The sequence below is a fragment of the Taudactylus pleione genome, unplaced genomic scaffold (genome assembly GCF_031769625.1).
Source record: "Taudactylus pleione unplaced genomic scaffold, aTauple2 ptg000032l, whole genome shotgun sequence".
Taxonomy (NCBI): Eukaryota; Metazoa; Chordata; class Amphibia; order Anura; family Myobatrachidae; genus Taudactylus; species Taudactylus pleione.
Genome location: NW_028284434.1, coordinates 41,787,860 through 41,804,499, shown reverse-complemented (window position 1 = coordinate 41,804,499; position 16,640 = coordinate 41,787,860). Strand labels below are relative to the sequence as shown.

General features: G+C 42.6%; 1 protein-coding gene across 1 annotated transcript in view; it reads right to left on the bottom strand.

Moving 5' to 3' along the window:
- Nucleotides 1-16,640, bottom strand: part of IQCE (IQ motif containing E) — a 57,994-nt gene that overhangs the window by 19,760 nt on the left and 21,594 nt on the right. The window contains exons 8-14 of the mRNA XM_088452048.1: nucleotides 14,455-14,568; nucleotides 13,778-13,828; nucleotides 8,573-8,643; nucleotides 7,452-7,524; nucleotides 6,019-6,068; nucleotides 2,458-2,621; nucleotides 1,208-1,263 (exon numbers count right to left, since the gene is read on the bottom strand). Of these exons, the coding sequence (XP_088308174.1) occupies nucleotides 1,208-1,263; nucleotides 2,458-2,621; nucleotides 6,019-6,068; nucleotides 7,452-7,524; nucleotides 8,573-8,643; nucleotides 13,778-13,828; nucleotides 14,455-14,568 (579 nt within the window). The remainder of the gene's footprint in view (nucleotides 1-1,207; nucleotides 1,264-2,457; nucleotides 2,622-6,018; nucleotides 6,069-7,451; nucleotides 7,525-8,572; nucleotides 8,644-13,777; nucleotides 13,829-14,454; nucleotides 14,569-16,640) is intronic.

Here is a 16,640-nt window from a genome sequence, read left to right as displayed (position 1 = left end):
GTTTATTTTGTGAATTATTGATCAATCATAACGCTGTGGCTACAACAACCAGGTAAAGAACAATTAATCCAAGCACTGGAAGTATAATTAGTATTAAAAACATTTTTAAATACTAATTCCTGCAGACACAATTTACAAAACTTCCTTGCTCAATAAAACAGTTTCCATTTTTGTTCTAGGGAAATGATGTACCTTGCCCAAGGTCACAAGATACAGACACTGGTATGCACACGGTCGCCAACGCAGCTCTCAAAAGAAACCACTCACCCCATCTCTAATCAAGCATTATTTAGTGGCTGAAGATTGCGTTACCACCACTTAAGGGCGTCACTGAAATTAGACACTTCTATGTCCCGTGCTTCCACCCGAGCAACCAAAGCAAATACATAAATAGATGCGAACCCACCTTAGGGTGTCCTAATAATATGATGCAGGATATAATTCATGGAACAGAGGAGAAAGAATAAATATATATTTCTAAGCATGACTAAATACAAATATACCTAGAACCCTATTGGGAATATGATTCTAGAACTGTCCTACAATGTTCTAATTTGAAACCCAAAGTAACTGAAAGTGACTGTCTCAGTCCTTGCACGGTAGTACAACGGAAGGAGTTTGTAGTGGCATTTGCATAAAGTCCCAAATAGGCAATTGAATCAGGCCCTTTATGGGATGATGAACAATGGGGTGTTTCCTATTATTCCGAAACGAAAGTCGTAGCTATTGCTAATATTTGAAATACAGACAATATATATTAATCTATAACAGCACGCTACATAGGCAAACATAGGGCGGGTTTATGGTTGCCTGGAAACCCCCCTCCCTAGCCCACGTCATTATGACCACAATAGAAATAGCATATAATACTTAAGTTGCATGTTTTTTAAGATCCCCTCAGTGTCTCAAAATAATTAGTTCTACAGTACCTGTTGATCTTTTAAAATGTGTCAGCCAGTAATGAATATACTTGTGCACCAACTAGGAGATCTGGAAAACATGCACTGAGGGGTGATCTGATATAGACCATCTATAGGGTCAATTCTTATAATTGTATAATAATACACTATCTAGTACATAAGAAGATCAATCCATATCCATACATCTACAGTATGCTTGCTTTAAAATCAAGCATTTGGAAAGCCCTCTTTAGAAAATGATGGATTGATTTCTGATAACAAAGGTTTTGTTATAATACCTCACCCACCTTTTCCAATTCTGAAATCTTCCTCACCAGTCTCTGTTTGCTCCACTCGCTGTAACCTAGACACAAAGAAACAGTAAACAATAGTAACAAAACAGAATTATCAACATTTTTATTGTATTTTCAAATGGTACCATATGGAGGTCACCATTTTGGCTCAGTGATGTCACTGGTTCCTAGTGAAGAGGCTGCATTGTGATAAGTATTGGTACACCCCACAAAAATGCCTGACTCCACTGTGGGGGATGGGTACAATTACATACATAGGGGAATATTCTATATAACTAGAGGAATAGCAATCAACACTTAGCTTTTATTATAATCATACCCTGACTCTGTTAGTGAATAAGGATGTGGTTTAGTGAAGATCACAAAAATGTCACATTATTTCAGAGTGAAGGAAGCCCTGCCACGTTTTGCAAGTTATTAAGGGGTATTATATCGCCACCTTGTGGAGAAATCATGGGGGGACACCAGTGAGTTCAACCACTAGTAGGGCACTACCTTACTCACAAATGACATTCATTTAATTTTTTTACATATCAGTCAACGGTCTAGTCATCACATTAATTATCAGGGGTCTGGTGGCACCCGATAATTAAATATCCAATTCGCTGCATGTAGCAGCAGTGTATACACAATCACCGAAGCAATTCAACATTGCTCTGGTGCGAGACAATAGATCTAAAGATCAGCTGCCCCTGCGATTCCTATTAATTCTACTTTAGTAGTGATGAAATTTACAGTAGCACTGCTGAGTCTGTCAGCAGTGCTACTGTAACTGTGAACTGGGGTTCACAGGTGCACAATAGCCCTGCAACAAGGGCAAGGAGCAGAACAGGGGCGCAGGGATCGGATTAGATCCTTTTCGCAACCCCAGACCTCCTTCCTGTACAGATGGAGCGGGGGTGCGTGTACAAGCGACATCTGAAGATGCGAAGGTCCCCACTGACAGGCTCAGAAAATGTAGTATTTTCAGAGCTTGATGAATTTAGGTCTCCATACTAGTGTCTGGGGACACCGGGCCAGATCGGGACTGAAAGATACGCAGGAGATATTCATGATATCTCCTGCGTTACCTTTATAAAGAATGGCCCGGATACTTCATTTCTACAAAAGTAGATGAAAGTGTTAATTTTCGCCACCTTTTGTACAAATTAAGGGATGGTGAATAGACCTCTTAATGAGAGAACACTTTACACTGCCTAAATGAACAAAACTACCCCATAGTAATCTCATTTTGGTATAGTCACCCTTTGATCTGGTTGATGTAGGTGAGGGAGCCATAGCTCTATCTAGATCGGTTTTCAGACTTTTATTCTCATCCTGAAGCTCCTTCACTTGTTTGGACAGTTTCAGCAGAGCCGCGTTCAGCGCTTTCTGTCTCTTCAGGGAATCTCTGCTTTCTGGAGGAGGTCTAACACAAACAAAACCACACTTTCTAATGATATATGCCGTAGTACATGGTATAACCAAGCATGAGACACTTAACGGTCTCTAATACATGGCGTTGTATAGACGCTGGCAGTGCGACAATTTGGGCGATATTACACTGGCCTGTTATGCCCCTCTCTAGTAAACTGATGATAGAGGTAAATGTGATTAGAGTAGGAGAAGAAGTCAGACTGAAACAGATATACTCTATGTACGTATTATATATATATTATAATGAGAGGGAGAGAGTTCCAGTGGTAAGGAACAGCACTGGCAAAGTCTTGGAGGTGGTAGTGGGAGGAAGTAACCAGTTGGGAGGACAGGCACCATTAATATGTGGAGCGAAGTGGGTGGGTGAGACAATGAAGGGAGATTAAGTCAGAGATGAGAATAGGAGAGGATTGGGTGAGGGGCTTTGTAAGCGAGTGTGGGGAGTTTGAATTGGGTACTAAAAGGAAGAAGAGCCAGTGTAGGGCTTGTAGGAGAGAGATCTGTACAGTGCTACACTACCGTTCAAAAGTTTGGGGTCACCCAGACAATTAAGTGTTTTACATGAAAACTGACTTATCAAATGAGTTGCAAACTGAATAGAACATATAGCCAGGGCCGTATAGAGCTCTGCCGGGCCCAGGTACAGAGGAGGCGTGGCCTAATCATGGAAGGCGTGGCCACGCCCCTTTGAACAAAAAAAATAAAAATAAACACTTTTGCAGCGCCGCGAACCGCCGCTGCGCACCAGGGAGGGGGGCGCTGTGAGCCCCTCAGCCCGGCACAAAGCCAGGGGGGGCGCGATCAATGTGATCACTCCCCCCACAGGCATAGGAGACTGCTGTGGCTGCTGCTCAGCAGCCATGAGCAGTGTCCCACTGCAGCTCAGCACACGCTGTGTGCTGGGCTGCTATGTGGGAGAGAGAAGGGAGGGGGGCGACGCCAGACCCGGGCCACCGCCGGGCCCCACAGGAAGACCGGGCCCAGGTAAACAGTACATAGCCAAGACATTGGCAAGGTTAGACAATGATTTTTATTTGAAATAATAATTTTGGTCTTCGAACTTTACTTTCGTCAAAGAATGCTCCTTTTACAGCAATTACAGCATTGCAGGCCTTTGGATTCTAGCTGTTAATTTGTTGAGGTAATCTGAAGAAATGTCACCCCACACGTCCTGAAGCACCTCCCACAAATTGGATTGGCTTGATGGGCACTTCTTGCGTACCATACGGTCAAGCTTCTCCCACAACAGCTCCATGGGGTTGAGATCTGGTGACTGCGCTGGCCACTCCATTACAGACAGAATTCCAGCTGCCTGCTTCTTCCCTAAATAGTTCTTGCATAATTTGCAAGTGTGCTTTGGGTCATTGTCCTGTTGGAGGTGGAAATTGGCTCCAATCAACCGCTGTCCACAGGGTATGGCATGGTGTTGCAAAATGGAGTGCTAGCCTTCCTTATTCAAAATCCCTTTTACCTTGTACAAATCTCCCACTTTACCAGTACCAAAGCAGCCCCAGACCATCACATTACCTCCACCATGCTTGACAGATGGCGTCAGGCACTCTTCCAGCATCTTTTCACTTGTTCTGCGTCTCACAAATGTTCTTCTGTGTGATCCAAACACCTCAAACGTCGATTCGTCTGTCCATAACACTTTTTTCCAATCTTCCTCTGTCCAATGTCTGTGTTCTTTTGCCCATATTAATCTTTTCCTTTTATTGGCCAGTCTCAGATATGGCTTTGTCTTGGCCACTCTGCCTAGAAGGCCAGCATCCCGGAGTCGCCTCTTCACTGTAGACGTTGACACTGGCATTTTGCGGGTACCATTTAATGAAGCTGCCAGTTGAGGACTTGTAAGGTGTCTATTTCTCAAACTAGAGACTATAATGTACTTGTCTTCTTGCAGAGTTGTGCACCGGGGCCTCCCACTTCTTTTTCTACTCTGGTTAGAGCCTGTTTGTGCTGTTCTCCAAAGGGAGTAGTACACACCGTTGTAGGAAATGTTCAGTTTCTTGGCAACTTCTTGCATGGAATAGCCTTCATTTCTAATAACAAGAATAGACTGTCGAGTTTCACATGAAAGTTATATTTTTCTGGCCATTTGGAGAGTATAATCGAACCCACAAATGTGATGCTCCAGATACTCAACTAGCTCAAAGAAAGGCCAGTTTTATAGCTTCTCTAACGAGCAAACCCGTTTTCAGCTGTGCTAACATAATTGCACAAGGGTTTTCTAATTATCCATTAGTCTTCTAACGCGCTTAGCAAACACATTGTACCATTAGAACACTGGAGTGATGGTTGCTGGAAATGGGCCTCTATACACCTATGTATAGACATTTACCACATTAACAATGCATAGAGTGTATTTCTGATTAATTTAATGTTATCTTCATTGAAAAAAACAGTGCTTTTCTTTCAAAAATAAGGACAGAGGGCCTGATTCAGAGCTGAACGCTCTGACCAGAGCGCTCGCTCTGAATCAGGGCCCTCCTACCTGAAAATGGAGCGTCCTCATGGACGCTCGCATAGCTGTGGGTTACCACCCACAGCTATAGCGAGCGTCCATGATGATGGTCGCGATGGTCTTGACCATCGCGACCATCGGGCTTGCGACGGAGACCCTGCGGTAGGGTCTCGCTGCCGCAAGCCCTGGAGTGATTTGGGCTCTATCAGAGCCAAAATCACTCCCACTGACATCACTAGTGATGTCAGTGGGGCCGGCTTCAGACGGTAGGCGTTCCCCTGGGAACGCCTCCGTCTGGCAGGCACGCCCCCGGCACGCCCACCAAAGGGGGCGTGCTGTCAATCAACATCGACAGCACGCCCCCTTTGGTGCGAGACCCGTGGCGATGGAGAGCCGGTCGCTCGCCGGGTCTCGCGCATGCGCACGACGGAGCTCCCTCCGTCATGCGCAGTGGGGGAACATCGACCCGCTTGCGAGCGTACTTCCGCTCACGAGTGGGTCTGAATGACCCCCAGTGACCCCAAACTTTTGAACGGTAGTGTACCTCTGCATTGTATCCAAATAATACAAATGACTAGTGTTAAATGATGTTGGTGTCTAAAGAGGGTGTTATAATCGGAATTAATATTTGAATGCAGGTTTGTGCAGAGAATACAGCTGGAGGTAAACAAGGGTAGTGTCACAAAGAGGGTGCACTGTAATTTGGGGTAACATGAGAGAGGGAATTTTCAGTCAGCAAGAACTTAGATGGAAGAAGTTGGTCAGCCTGGCATGAGCCGGGAAGTAGTGAACTGGCTCAGAGAGAAGCAGACGGCCAACGCGTAGACAATGGAGCGGGAAGGGAATCAGGGGTGTAAGACCATGCTGCCCGTAGGATAAACATCTCCCCGTGTACCTTCTGTAGCCAGAGTAAAGTGTAACTCACCTCTGCAGTGCGGCCTCAGCTTTGGCCAGCAGTGTCTGTAACCTCTGAATCTATTGATTGTTGAGTAGAACATAGAATACGTATTAAGACAACTGTTTGTGATTTCATTTCCTTATTACAATTTGGTCACATTATTATGGTAAAAGCACTTTTAAGATCTTGTCAGTGTGAATAAATAGTCTCAGCATTCAAAGGTATATTTACTAAAGTGAGAGTTTTTAGAAATGGAGATGTTGCCCATAGCAACCAATCAGACTCTACTTAACATTTAACTAGCACCTTCTATAAGATAATAGCTAGAATCTGATTGGTTGCTATGGGCAACATCTCCATTTCTGAAAACTCTCACTTTAGTAAATATACCCCTGAATGCGGAGACTATTTATTCACACTGCCAAGATCTTAAAAGTGCTTTTACCATAATAATGTGACCAAATTATTATTATTTTTACTAGACAAGCAATGTTACATGAATTAAATGGTTACTTCTTAATATATGTATACTCTTCTGATGCAGTTAACTGAAATGCCTCCATGTTGATGGAGCCCATTTAAAAATAAAAATAATAAAATAACCTAATGTATCTAGTGACTGAAGGGTCTGGGGGAGAGATAAGGTCAACTCTGACAATATGTCGGGTGTTTGTTTTCTGGGTCAGCTCTTGTTTTGCCTCTCTGATGACGATTTCTGAAATGATTGGTTTTGTCTGAGGGCCTATGCTACATATAGCAGGTATATAAAACCTAGACGACGTTAAGGATTGTAGGGCGAAGGGGGGGTTTAGAATAATAGTCTGCCCCAATCTGGTCTGAATGATTAATGGCAGGGGATGGCACAACAGTTCTGACAGGCAGTAACTGGACAAGTTAGAAGAACGTAGGACTTCTGTATATGATTCAATATGATCATTTAGTGCCTTCTTTGCCTAATAAGTAGAGAAACCGCTGCTCTAACTGCATTACACTAGCATTTCTGACCCTGCATTAGTCCCCGCCTGTAATATATACATAAAATTCTAGTAAATGACAGATCTGAATGATAAATACTTAGGGCTAGATTTACAAAGCAGCAGCTTGTCTTGGCGGGTTTGACCTGGAAATTTAAAACAGCAATAATATTAAGTCAAACCCGCCAAAATGTGGAGGCTTGCAAGCTCCCCCACTTCAGAAAGCCAACCCTTAGTGTGGTCTTAACATCAGTACTTACTAAAAACACCTAAGGATTATAAGGAACAATATACATATACACATGTACTATGGAAAATACAGTCATTAAACTTATCTCACAGGCGGTAAGTACACGAGCAGTGCCTTCAGGCACCACCCTGGTAATAATTAGTAAATGCACTTCCCCGTATATGTTGTACATAAATACCGGAAATACCAATATATTCTGAAACCACCTGACACTGCAATATGCGGTCAGCACCTACCTCGTCATAGTAGGTCTCCATAGCGATCCTCATCTCTTCCACACTGGTGGTTTTTACATCCGTCTGGAGTTTGCTAGAAAAAAATAAGCAACATAAAAATACACTCTGCGATGTACAGTACGATTACACCTCATTCATATAGGCGTCAGGTGTTGTGTTAGACGGCCAAGCAGCAGCAGAAGATATGGTTCTAGCAATAGACAAACTGATGAAATATGTGATAACAGTCCCCTTATGTAGTGGAGCATAGAATAGCACCGTATGTATTTGCAGGCCAACAAATGGGAGATATTTCTCGATTGAAAAAATGCAAAGTGTATAATTGAACATTACTGACAGCAGCTGGACAATGTAATTGGAAAAGTACCAAATGCAGAAAGGTGGCTGGTCAGTCATATGTAAGGAGAATGGTGCTGAGGAGGGAACGTGCTATACAGAGAGTGATCTACAACAAAAGATCAGAAGAGCAGCATTGAGGATACCTGGGGCTCTTGGGTGGAGGTCATAGGTTATATCTAGAGGATGTAGAGGGGTGGGCAATAAGTGGCCCTCCAGCAGCTGAACTACAGAACCCAGCATGCCCTGTCACAGTTTTAGCATGCACTGACAGCAAAACGGTGGCAGTGCATGCTGGGATGTGTAGTTCCACAACAGCTGAATGGCATCTTATTGCCCACCCCTGCAGTATTTAGTGTCTGCAATTAGGACTGAGGGGGAGATTTATTAAACTTTCTAAACAGATTAAGTAGATATATTGCCCCATAGCAACCAATCAGATTCTAGCTATCATTATCTAATATATTCTATAAAATGATAGGAAGAATCTAGTTGCTGTAGGTAACACCTCCACCTATCCTCTAACTCTGATACAACATGCTATGTAAGTGTTAAGTTGCCTTCTGCATACTATGAAAACATTGCACAACCCCACAACAGTCATTACTTTTTACTATTTTTAAATAAAGATTTATAGATACTTGGTGGTTGCTATAGATTACATCAGATTTGCGACTTTCCACCTTGTTATTAAACAAGTATTTGCGTTGTGTTGCATATTTATTTAACCAAACTACGGCAAAGTGAAAAAATATAAAATAGACATATGTTCTTCTATATCTTACCTGAGTGCGGTATCTTTTTCTTTACACTGTTTTTCCAGTTTCAGAATCTTCTGCTTGAGATTATTCACTACCTGCAATGAGAGAATTACACACTAAAAACACCATGAAGAACTTGTTCATCTTACATTGTGGATCTTGTTTAGTGTTTCATTGTGTATATAATGTAGATTTGTGGTGCTCTATAATGTAGATTTGTGGCGCATTATCATAACAGATATACCAAGTTTGAGTAGGTCATTGTTCTGCGACACCAAACGAGGTGCTTTACAGTAGAAAGTATTGTATATCTGATATAAGGGGACATGTGTCACTATCCTCCGGGTGCTTAAATTGTGGATCTTTTTTAGTTTTTCATTGTGTGTATAATGTAGATTAATGGCGCGCTATAATCTAGATTAGTGGCACGCTATAATGTAGATTAGTGGCACGCTACAATGTAGATTAGTGGCACTGGCCCCACCCACCGCCAGAAAACAGTCTGGTTAGCCAATATTAGTTTGTGTTTGTGTAGTAGAGAGTTTAGACCGCGCAGGGACTCATGATATAGGATTAAACATTCTCTGTGATAATAACACACACCCCTCTGATAAAATCCCCATAGGGAAGAGACGCGTTAGAGATCTTATCCATTGATTTGTATTTTATACCAGCACGTGGTCACTATCCTGCCGGCTGCTACACAGGACTTAGCTTGATTCCGCCAGCGGTCATATTGGTGACGCACAATTATACACTGCAGCCGGGAAAAATAGTGGAGTTTCCAGCCTCCTGCTACACTGTATGGAGCCTCCTGCCACATTGTACAGCCTCATAGCTTGCACATTGAGGTAGTTCTCAATACATTCCAAATGAGCCACACTGAGTACAACCACTACCTTGGTCAAAAGAGGAGGAACTCCTTTAATTGAAACAAGGTGAGATCCATCTTTTTACTTGTACCTGGACGTGGCTGCGGGACTGAGCAGTGTGTATGCAGCATTTGGCACTAATCTATTTTATTCTGTTTATTGACTCTAAACCACGGACACTACTGATTACCAGCTTTTATAGATATTTTTTAATGTAAACCATTTCCATGTAAAGTATTAGTTTGTGATTGCTGTATATAGTTTATTCATAGACTTACATTTTTATACTGAATATCATGTTATATTTTGTCACATTGGGTGTTTAATAAACATTTGTTTATCAGCACCATTTCAAGTTTTATATATACATTGCATATATTTATCAGGGATGCTACCACACTCCTTTAGCACTGTTATCTCTGCATTGCTCCTCTGTGATAATATGTTGGTTTTGTACAACAGAAACAGATTTTGACGGCAGATAAGAATCACTTGGCTCATCTAGTCTGACCCTTTACATGTATCCTTTAGGCAACTTCAACCCTATTTGCCTTTTAGATCTCTTTTAAGGATATTCTTATGCCTGTTCCACCGTCTTTGCTTTAACCACCTCTGATGGGAGGCTATTCCACTTATCCACTACCCTTTCTGTGAAGTAATTTTTCCTCAAATTTACTCTGAGCCTCCCTCCCTCCAGTCTCAGTGCATGTCCTCATGTTCTTGTACAGCTCTTCCTTTGAAGAATGCTTCCCTCCTGTACCTTGTTAAAACCCTTCATGAATTTGAAACTTTCTATCATGTCCCCCCTTTCCCTTCTCTGTTCCAAACTATACATATTAAGATCTTTTAGCCTTTCTGGGCAAGTTCTGTGCTGTAGGCCATGCACCATTTTAGTTGCGATTTTTTGTACCATCTCTAATGTGTCTATATCCTTCTGGAGATATGGCCTCTTTTTTTTTTTGTCTTCAAACTTCATTTTGTCACTTTTCACTTATAAGCTTTTCTGTGTCGTCTCTGTGTATCATCCAGCAGTAGTCAGCCATCATGCTGACGTCCCAACGACCCTGGTATCTTTTTTCTACATCTTTAACGTCTTGGTGGAACCGTTCACTCTGTTCTTCACTGTAGTCTCCAACATTATTCGGGAAATGCTCAATATAGGAATTCACAAAAATGTACCTTTAAACTCATATTGCAGCCAAGGTTTCTGTAACTATGAAGCATTTCCCTGACAATTTCTTTGTAGTTTGGATCCTTGACATTGCCTAAAAATGTTTAAATTACTTGTACTGTATGATGGTGTGTACTGTATATGTACTGTGTGTGTGTGTAGTTTTATGACGAGAACTGAATTGCAATGTGCTATACTACCGACTAAATTCATTTAAGACAATGTTTTATAATAAATGTAGGCAGAACCCATTACTTTAAAAAATATGAAAAAAATTACTTATTCATAAGTACGTTTTGCAGAAAAATGTGATGTGATATGCAAAATCGGGAGTCATTTTCGTGTTCAGAAGCCAAAAACCTTTTTCATCGCAGACCTGTGTAATTAATTGTGTAAGATGTTTGGTTATGATAGAATCATCACAATATGCTAAAATATAAAAAAAAAAAAACTTTTTAAACCATAAATAATCTAGCGCATAACATTATTCCAGCAGATAAAAACATTTTCCATAAATCTCACGCTGCAGGGTTTTTCCCGCAGGTGCGAGATAATTTTTTTTGGGAGCACCTTCAGACCTAAAATTACCCCAAATCACGGTTTTTCTAGTTTATTTTGCTTTATTCGTACCAAATTATACTCAAAAAAAAAAAAAAAAGTTAGTTTTTATTTTTTCATCATTTCATTTATTTATTTATTTTTTTGAAGGGGAGCAGATATCCCCATGTTTTTTAAATTTTCGTTTGGGTGTTGTTTTTAAAACAAATTTGCACCCAATTTTTTTTTTTTTTTTTTTTTATTGGATCCCACAGGTATCTGGAATGTGCATACCGGCGGTAATGAAAAAAAATAGCGGCAATATGTGTTAATTTTTTAGCCGTGAAAATAGTGCTCTTAATTGGATATGTCCCTATATTTTGACAGTTGACATTTTGACCCTGCCGACCTTTTGGTTGTCTACATTGTAACAGTTTTGACATTATGACCGTCAACATTTTTGTGTCGAACTTTTGGTGGTCTATGTTTTGACTGTCTAAAGTTTGATTACATCCCTACGATAGCACTCACCTGAAGTAAATTAAATAAACAGCCTCAGAAGTGATTATAGATCTAACAGGATGCTGTTACAAAAAGAGGAATCTACATTCCACTCAACCGGAAATGATGCTACAGAGCGCAAGAGAAAACTGCCGATACTCTGAAATGTAAGCTCATCTAAACCTCTCAGCAACGCAACTGGTGGTCGAATCAAAACCTTGCACCACACTTTATATACCACGCTAAGCAGCTATGAGCTCATGCATTAAGTTGTTGTAAGCTCGATAATGCACCCCTGAAAAATAGGTCTGGCCCCACTTGCCTTAATGAACCATAACAACAACAACAGTAATATATGCCTTCGATTATAATCAATATCATAGCTGGAGAATAAAAAACAAAATCTTAAACTGGGGTGTAGCAGTCGGTTAGTATACGTAGCCATAACACACACAAAAGAAAATAAAGTATATCACATAAGTATACGATGTCCTCCCTTGTCCAATGGCAGAATGCAAACAACTGGCATCACTTTAAAGTCCATCAAATTGTGGCTCTTCTGTATAAGATGTCTAGCTACAGGGGGGGTACTAGGGTCAGTAGCCATTCTGGGTTTTTTAAGGGAAGATGTGTAACACAAACCTCTCTTTTAACATTCACATCATCTTGCAATGTATATCAAGTTGCAAGGGCATTTTATAGAATCTACCACCAATTTGTTTTCGCATGCCAACCGAAATCAGAGGTCATACGCATGTCCATTGCGTGGATTTATAAATTTGTCACCAACACTCATAATGCAGCAGTTGATGCAACCTGCAAATTTCTAAGCACCTGGTCTAGATGACAGCCACCACCCATCCCCCAGCTTGGCGCGACTGCAGCAGTACTGTATGAATATACGCTTCAGTGACGGCACTCAGGAGTTAAAATGTTCAGAGAAGACAAAACTCCAACTGACCAATGTTCACTGTATTTTACATTTTCTTATATATGCCAAAAGACATGGGATAGGTGCCTAGTATCGTGTAGAATCCCCCTGAGCCAGGCGAAGTGTAAAACTGTTACAAGCTACTCAATGTGGCCTCGATATCACAAGTGGACAGGAGACCTCTGGAGAAATGTTTAGCCATGACGTCTAGACAGCTTCCAACAGCTCCCTGATATTTGTAGGTGCAAGATCTTGGGTGCGAAAGGACCACATTCCATAAATGCTCAATTGGGTTCATGTTGGGGGAACGTTGTGGCCAATCCATTCTTCGGAACTATCCAGAATGCTCCTTGAACCAATTCTGGACAACTTGGGACCGATGACACGGTGCATTAGCCTGCTGGAATATTCCATCATTGTGGGGCTACATGAAGTCCATGAAGGGCTGCAAATGATTATCAAGTAATGCATCATAGCGGTTACCGATCAATGATGTGTTCAGGCGGTCCAGCAGACCCAACCCACGCCATGTTACCACCAGCCTGCACGGTGCCTTATTAATAACTGGGGTCCATGCCACACATTGACCCAATTATCAGCCTGAAAACTGGAACTGGAACCGTGACTCGGCGGACCACGCCACATGTTATCAGTGCTCCAGGGTCCAATTTACGAGCCCAGGTGAGGCACGGTCTCCGGTGTAATAGTGTTAACAGGGGCACTGTGGTGGGTCTTCTGCCCCCATATCCCATAAAAACTAAAGAACGCAGCACTGACCTGCTGGATATGCATCTGGTACCTCCTGCATTGACTGTGGATGTGATTTGAGCCAGTTTCGCTTGTCTGTTACCACGGACAATTTTGTCCAGATGCCGCTGGTCACGACCATTAAGCACCCAAGGTCGGCCACTGCACTGTCCACGGTGGACGGTAATGCCGTTCATTAGGTATTTCTGGTGCACGTGACACCATAGATCGAGGAATGTTGAACGTCTGCACCCACTATTATGCCCCATTTGAACTCTGATAATTCACATCGCCTTACCATGAGCAGCCTACCTATGTACAAACTGACTCACGAGATGTCAGATTACAACTCATACAGGTCTGGGCATTTCCAAGACGTCACATTGCGGTAACGCCACCTGCCATTATCTAGTCATGTGACCCCATGACTTTTGGTGTGTGTGTGTGTTCTGTAAGAAATAGTCACTCACCACACTGCTATCACTTCTTTTGTCCACCAGGCTCCTTGAAAACTCAGAACTCTGCAGCCAATAGGAGAAAAATAGATATTAATGGTGAAAATGTGCTATATAATATATTTGCTGTTATTTTAGTTAACGTACAATGCAAAGAATCAAGGATACATACGACTCAGCATTTTACTTTCTACTGTTACACTGAAAAGTGTACAGCGAGAATTTATGGCGTCTATGCCGGCTGGTGATAGAACTAGGTGTGAGAGGGATACTCCATTTGGCCCGAACTTAAGGAAGGCTTCCCACAGAAAAGTAAATGGTATACTCAATTGGGAATTTTCATGGCCACCATTACACATCAGATTTTTTGATATATGAATTGCACACATATAATATATAACTTGAAAGGCATTGGCAATGTCCAAATGTATGCATGTTTGTGGGAGTAAAAGGACCCGGGGTATGTACTATTGCTGAGAGAATGGAAAATACGTTGGACTGGGCCCCCTGTTCATTTCTAACATTTTTAAAGTAGAACTCTATTCCTTACTGGGCCCCAGAGCAGCTGCTTCTCAGCCAAAGTGACTATCAATTTAGTTTTCCCATGTTCCATTGCAGAGAACCACCCGGCCAGGCTAGCAAGGGATTCTGGGTAACACAATGGCTGCCTCTTAGCATCGGCTGAGACTCACCCTGGATGGATCCAGTAACTGTTCAATCTGACGGTCTTTTCTGCCGCTTTCTTCCTCCAGCCTCCTGAGCTTTGTCTTCATTATATCTCCCTCAGATTTCTGTGCTTGCAGCGTCTGATGTAGAGAAAACCAGATGAGTTGGTTTGGCCAGAAAATGACTGCACAATAGAAGAGGATACTGAAGGGCTTTTCTAGGAGCTTCAGCTTTCCCTGCTGTCACCGGGTGTCAAGGAAATAACTGAACGGTTAAATCTTGCAGCTGGTTTACGAAGTAAAAAATATAGAAATGCCTACTTCAGTGTACCCATTGCATCACTTACATAGGGATTATGGAGAACGTGCATAACCCACAATTCTGCATGTGGTCATGGAGGAGCACTGAAGGGTCTTGGGGTCTTGCCTATACATGTGACTTCTAGATCCGTTTTGTTACAGACTGACACATACTACTTCGTACATTAAATCATTTGTTGTAACCATAATCCATGATGTAACTTTATCACCTTAAATGGGGCTATAGAAATGCTCTGTATTCTCGTTAAGTTATCATTGCTCAATCTTGAGTCAAATACGCATGCAGCAAGTATCGCAATAAACCGATGATTCCGCTTCATCAGATGCAAAGAATGTACAATTACTAGGACACAGGCTTTTGTTAGCCAGAGAAAAAAAAACTGAACAAAATCCAATGACATGAGACCAAGTTTTGCAGCGTGGGATGGATCTAGTGACCACAAAGTAACCGCTAAGACTATAACAAGAGATATGGTAAGAACTTACCTTTGTTATCTCTGTTTCTACGAAGTCCATAGGGTCCACAGGGTTGACCTTGGGGGTATAGCTGGATCTGGATCCACGGGCACCACGCAGTTAAAGCTTTTGCTGCTCCCAGGATGCACTTGGGTCCATCCTCCTCTATACCCTGCCCCCGAACCACAGGCACCTCAGTTGGTAAGCAGCCAAGGCCGGAGGAGGAGATGAAACAGAGAGAGGGAAGACTGGAACACACAAGAAACCATACTCACAGAAATGGGAGACGAAAAACTGGTGACCAGCCACACAGCCCATATAAAGCCAGGTGCGTCAGGGCGGGTGCCCTGTGGACCCTATGGACTTCGTAGAAACAGAGATAACAAATGTAAGTTCTTACCATATCTCTTGTTTTCTACTTCAGGGTCCATAGGGGGTCCACAGGGTTGACCTTGGGGATGTCCCAAAGTAGTTCAACTAAGGGCGGGGACGCTCCTGTGCAGAAAGGAGAATCCGGCGCCCGAAGGATGCATCCTGAGACGCAAAGGTGTCAAATGCATAGAACCTCAAAAATGTCTGAATGGAAGACCAGATGGCCGCCTTACATAGCTGAACAGCCGAGGCGCCACGTCTAGCAGCCCAAGAAGGACCCACAGACCGAGTGGAACGAGCCTTAACAGAGGCTGAAACAGGGGTACTCTCCTGTGTATAAGCCTCACAAATAACAGAACAAATCCAACGGGCTAAAGTTTGTTTGTTGGCAGGCCAACCCCTCCTGTGAAAACCAAAGAGGACAAGCAAGGAATCAGACTTCCTAATGGAATCAGTCCGGTCCACATAAATTCTGAGAGCACGGACTACATCTAAGGAAGCCTCACCAGCTGAAAGATCAGGAGACCGAAAAGCTGGCCCAACAAGTTCCTGATTAATGTGGAACTTAGAAACCACATTAGGCAGAAACTCAGGACGTGTGCGAAGCACTGCTCTGTCCTGGTGAAAAATCAGAAAAGGGGGACGACAGGAAAGCTTCCCCAATTCTGACACCCTCCTGGCAGAAGCAATCGCCAGGAGAAAAACAAACAAACAGTCTTGAATGTTAACCACTTGAGTTCCACCGACTCAAGAGGCTCAAAAGGAGGACCCTGCAGGGCCCGAAGAACCACCGCCAAGTCCCAGGCTGGATTCAAAGAACACCTTGGAAAAAGGTGTGAACATCTGGCAGTGTAGAGATTCTACGTTGGAACCACACAGACAGTGCAGACACATGAACCTTCAGAGAGGCAAGACGTAAGCCTAGGTCCAAACCTGATTGAAGAAAAGCCACAATCCTAGAAACTCGGAACACCTGAGGATCATAGTTTCTGCACTCACACCACTGAAAGTAAGTGTGCCACACTCTGTGGTAAATCCGTGCGAAAGCAGGCTTGCGAGCCCTA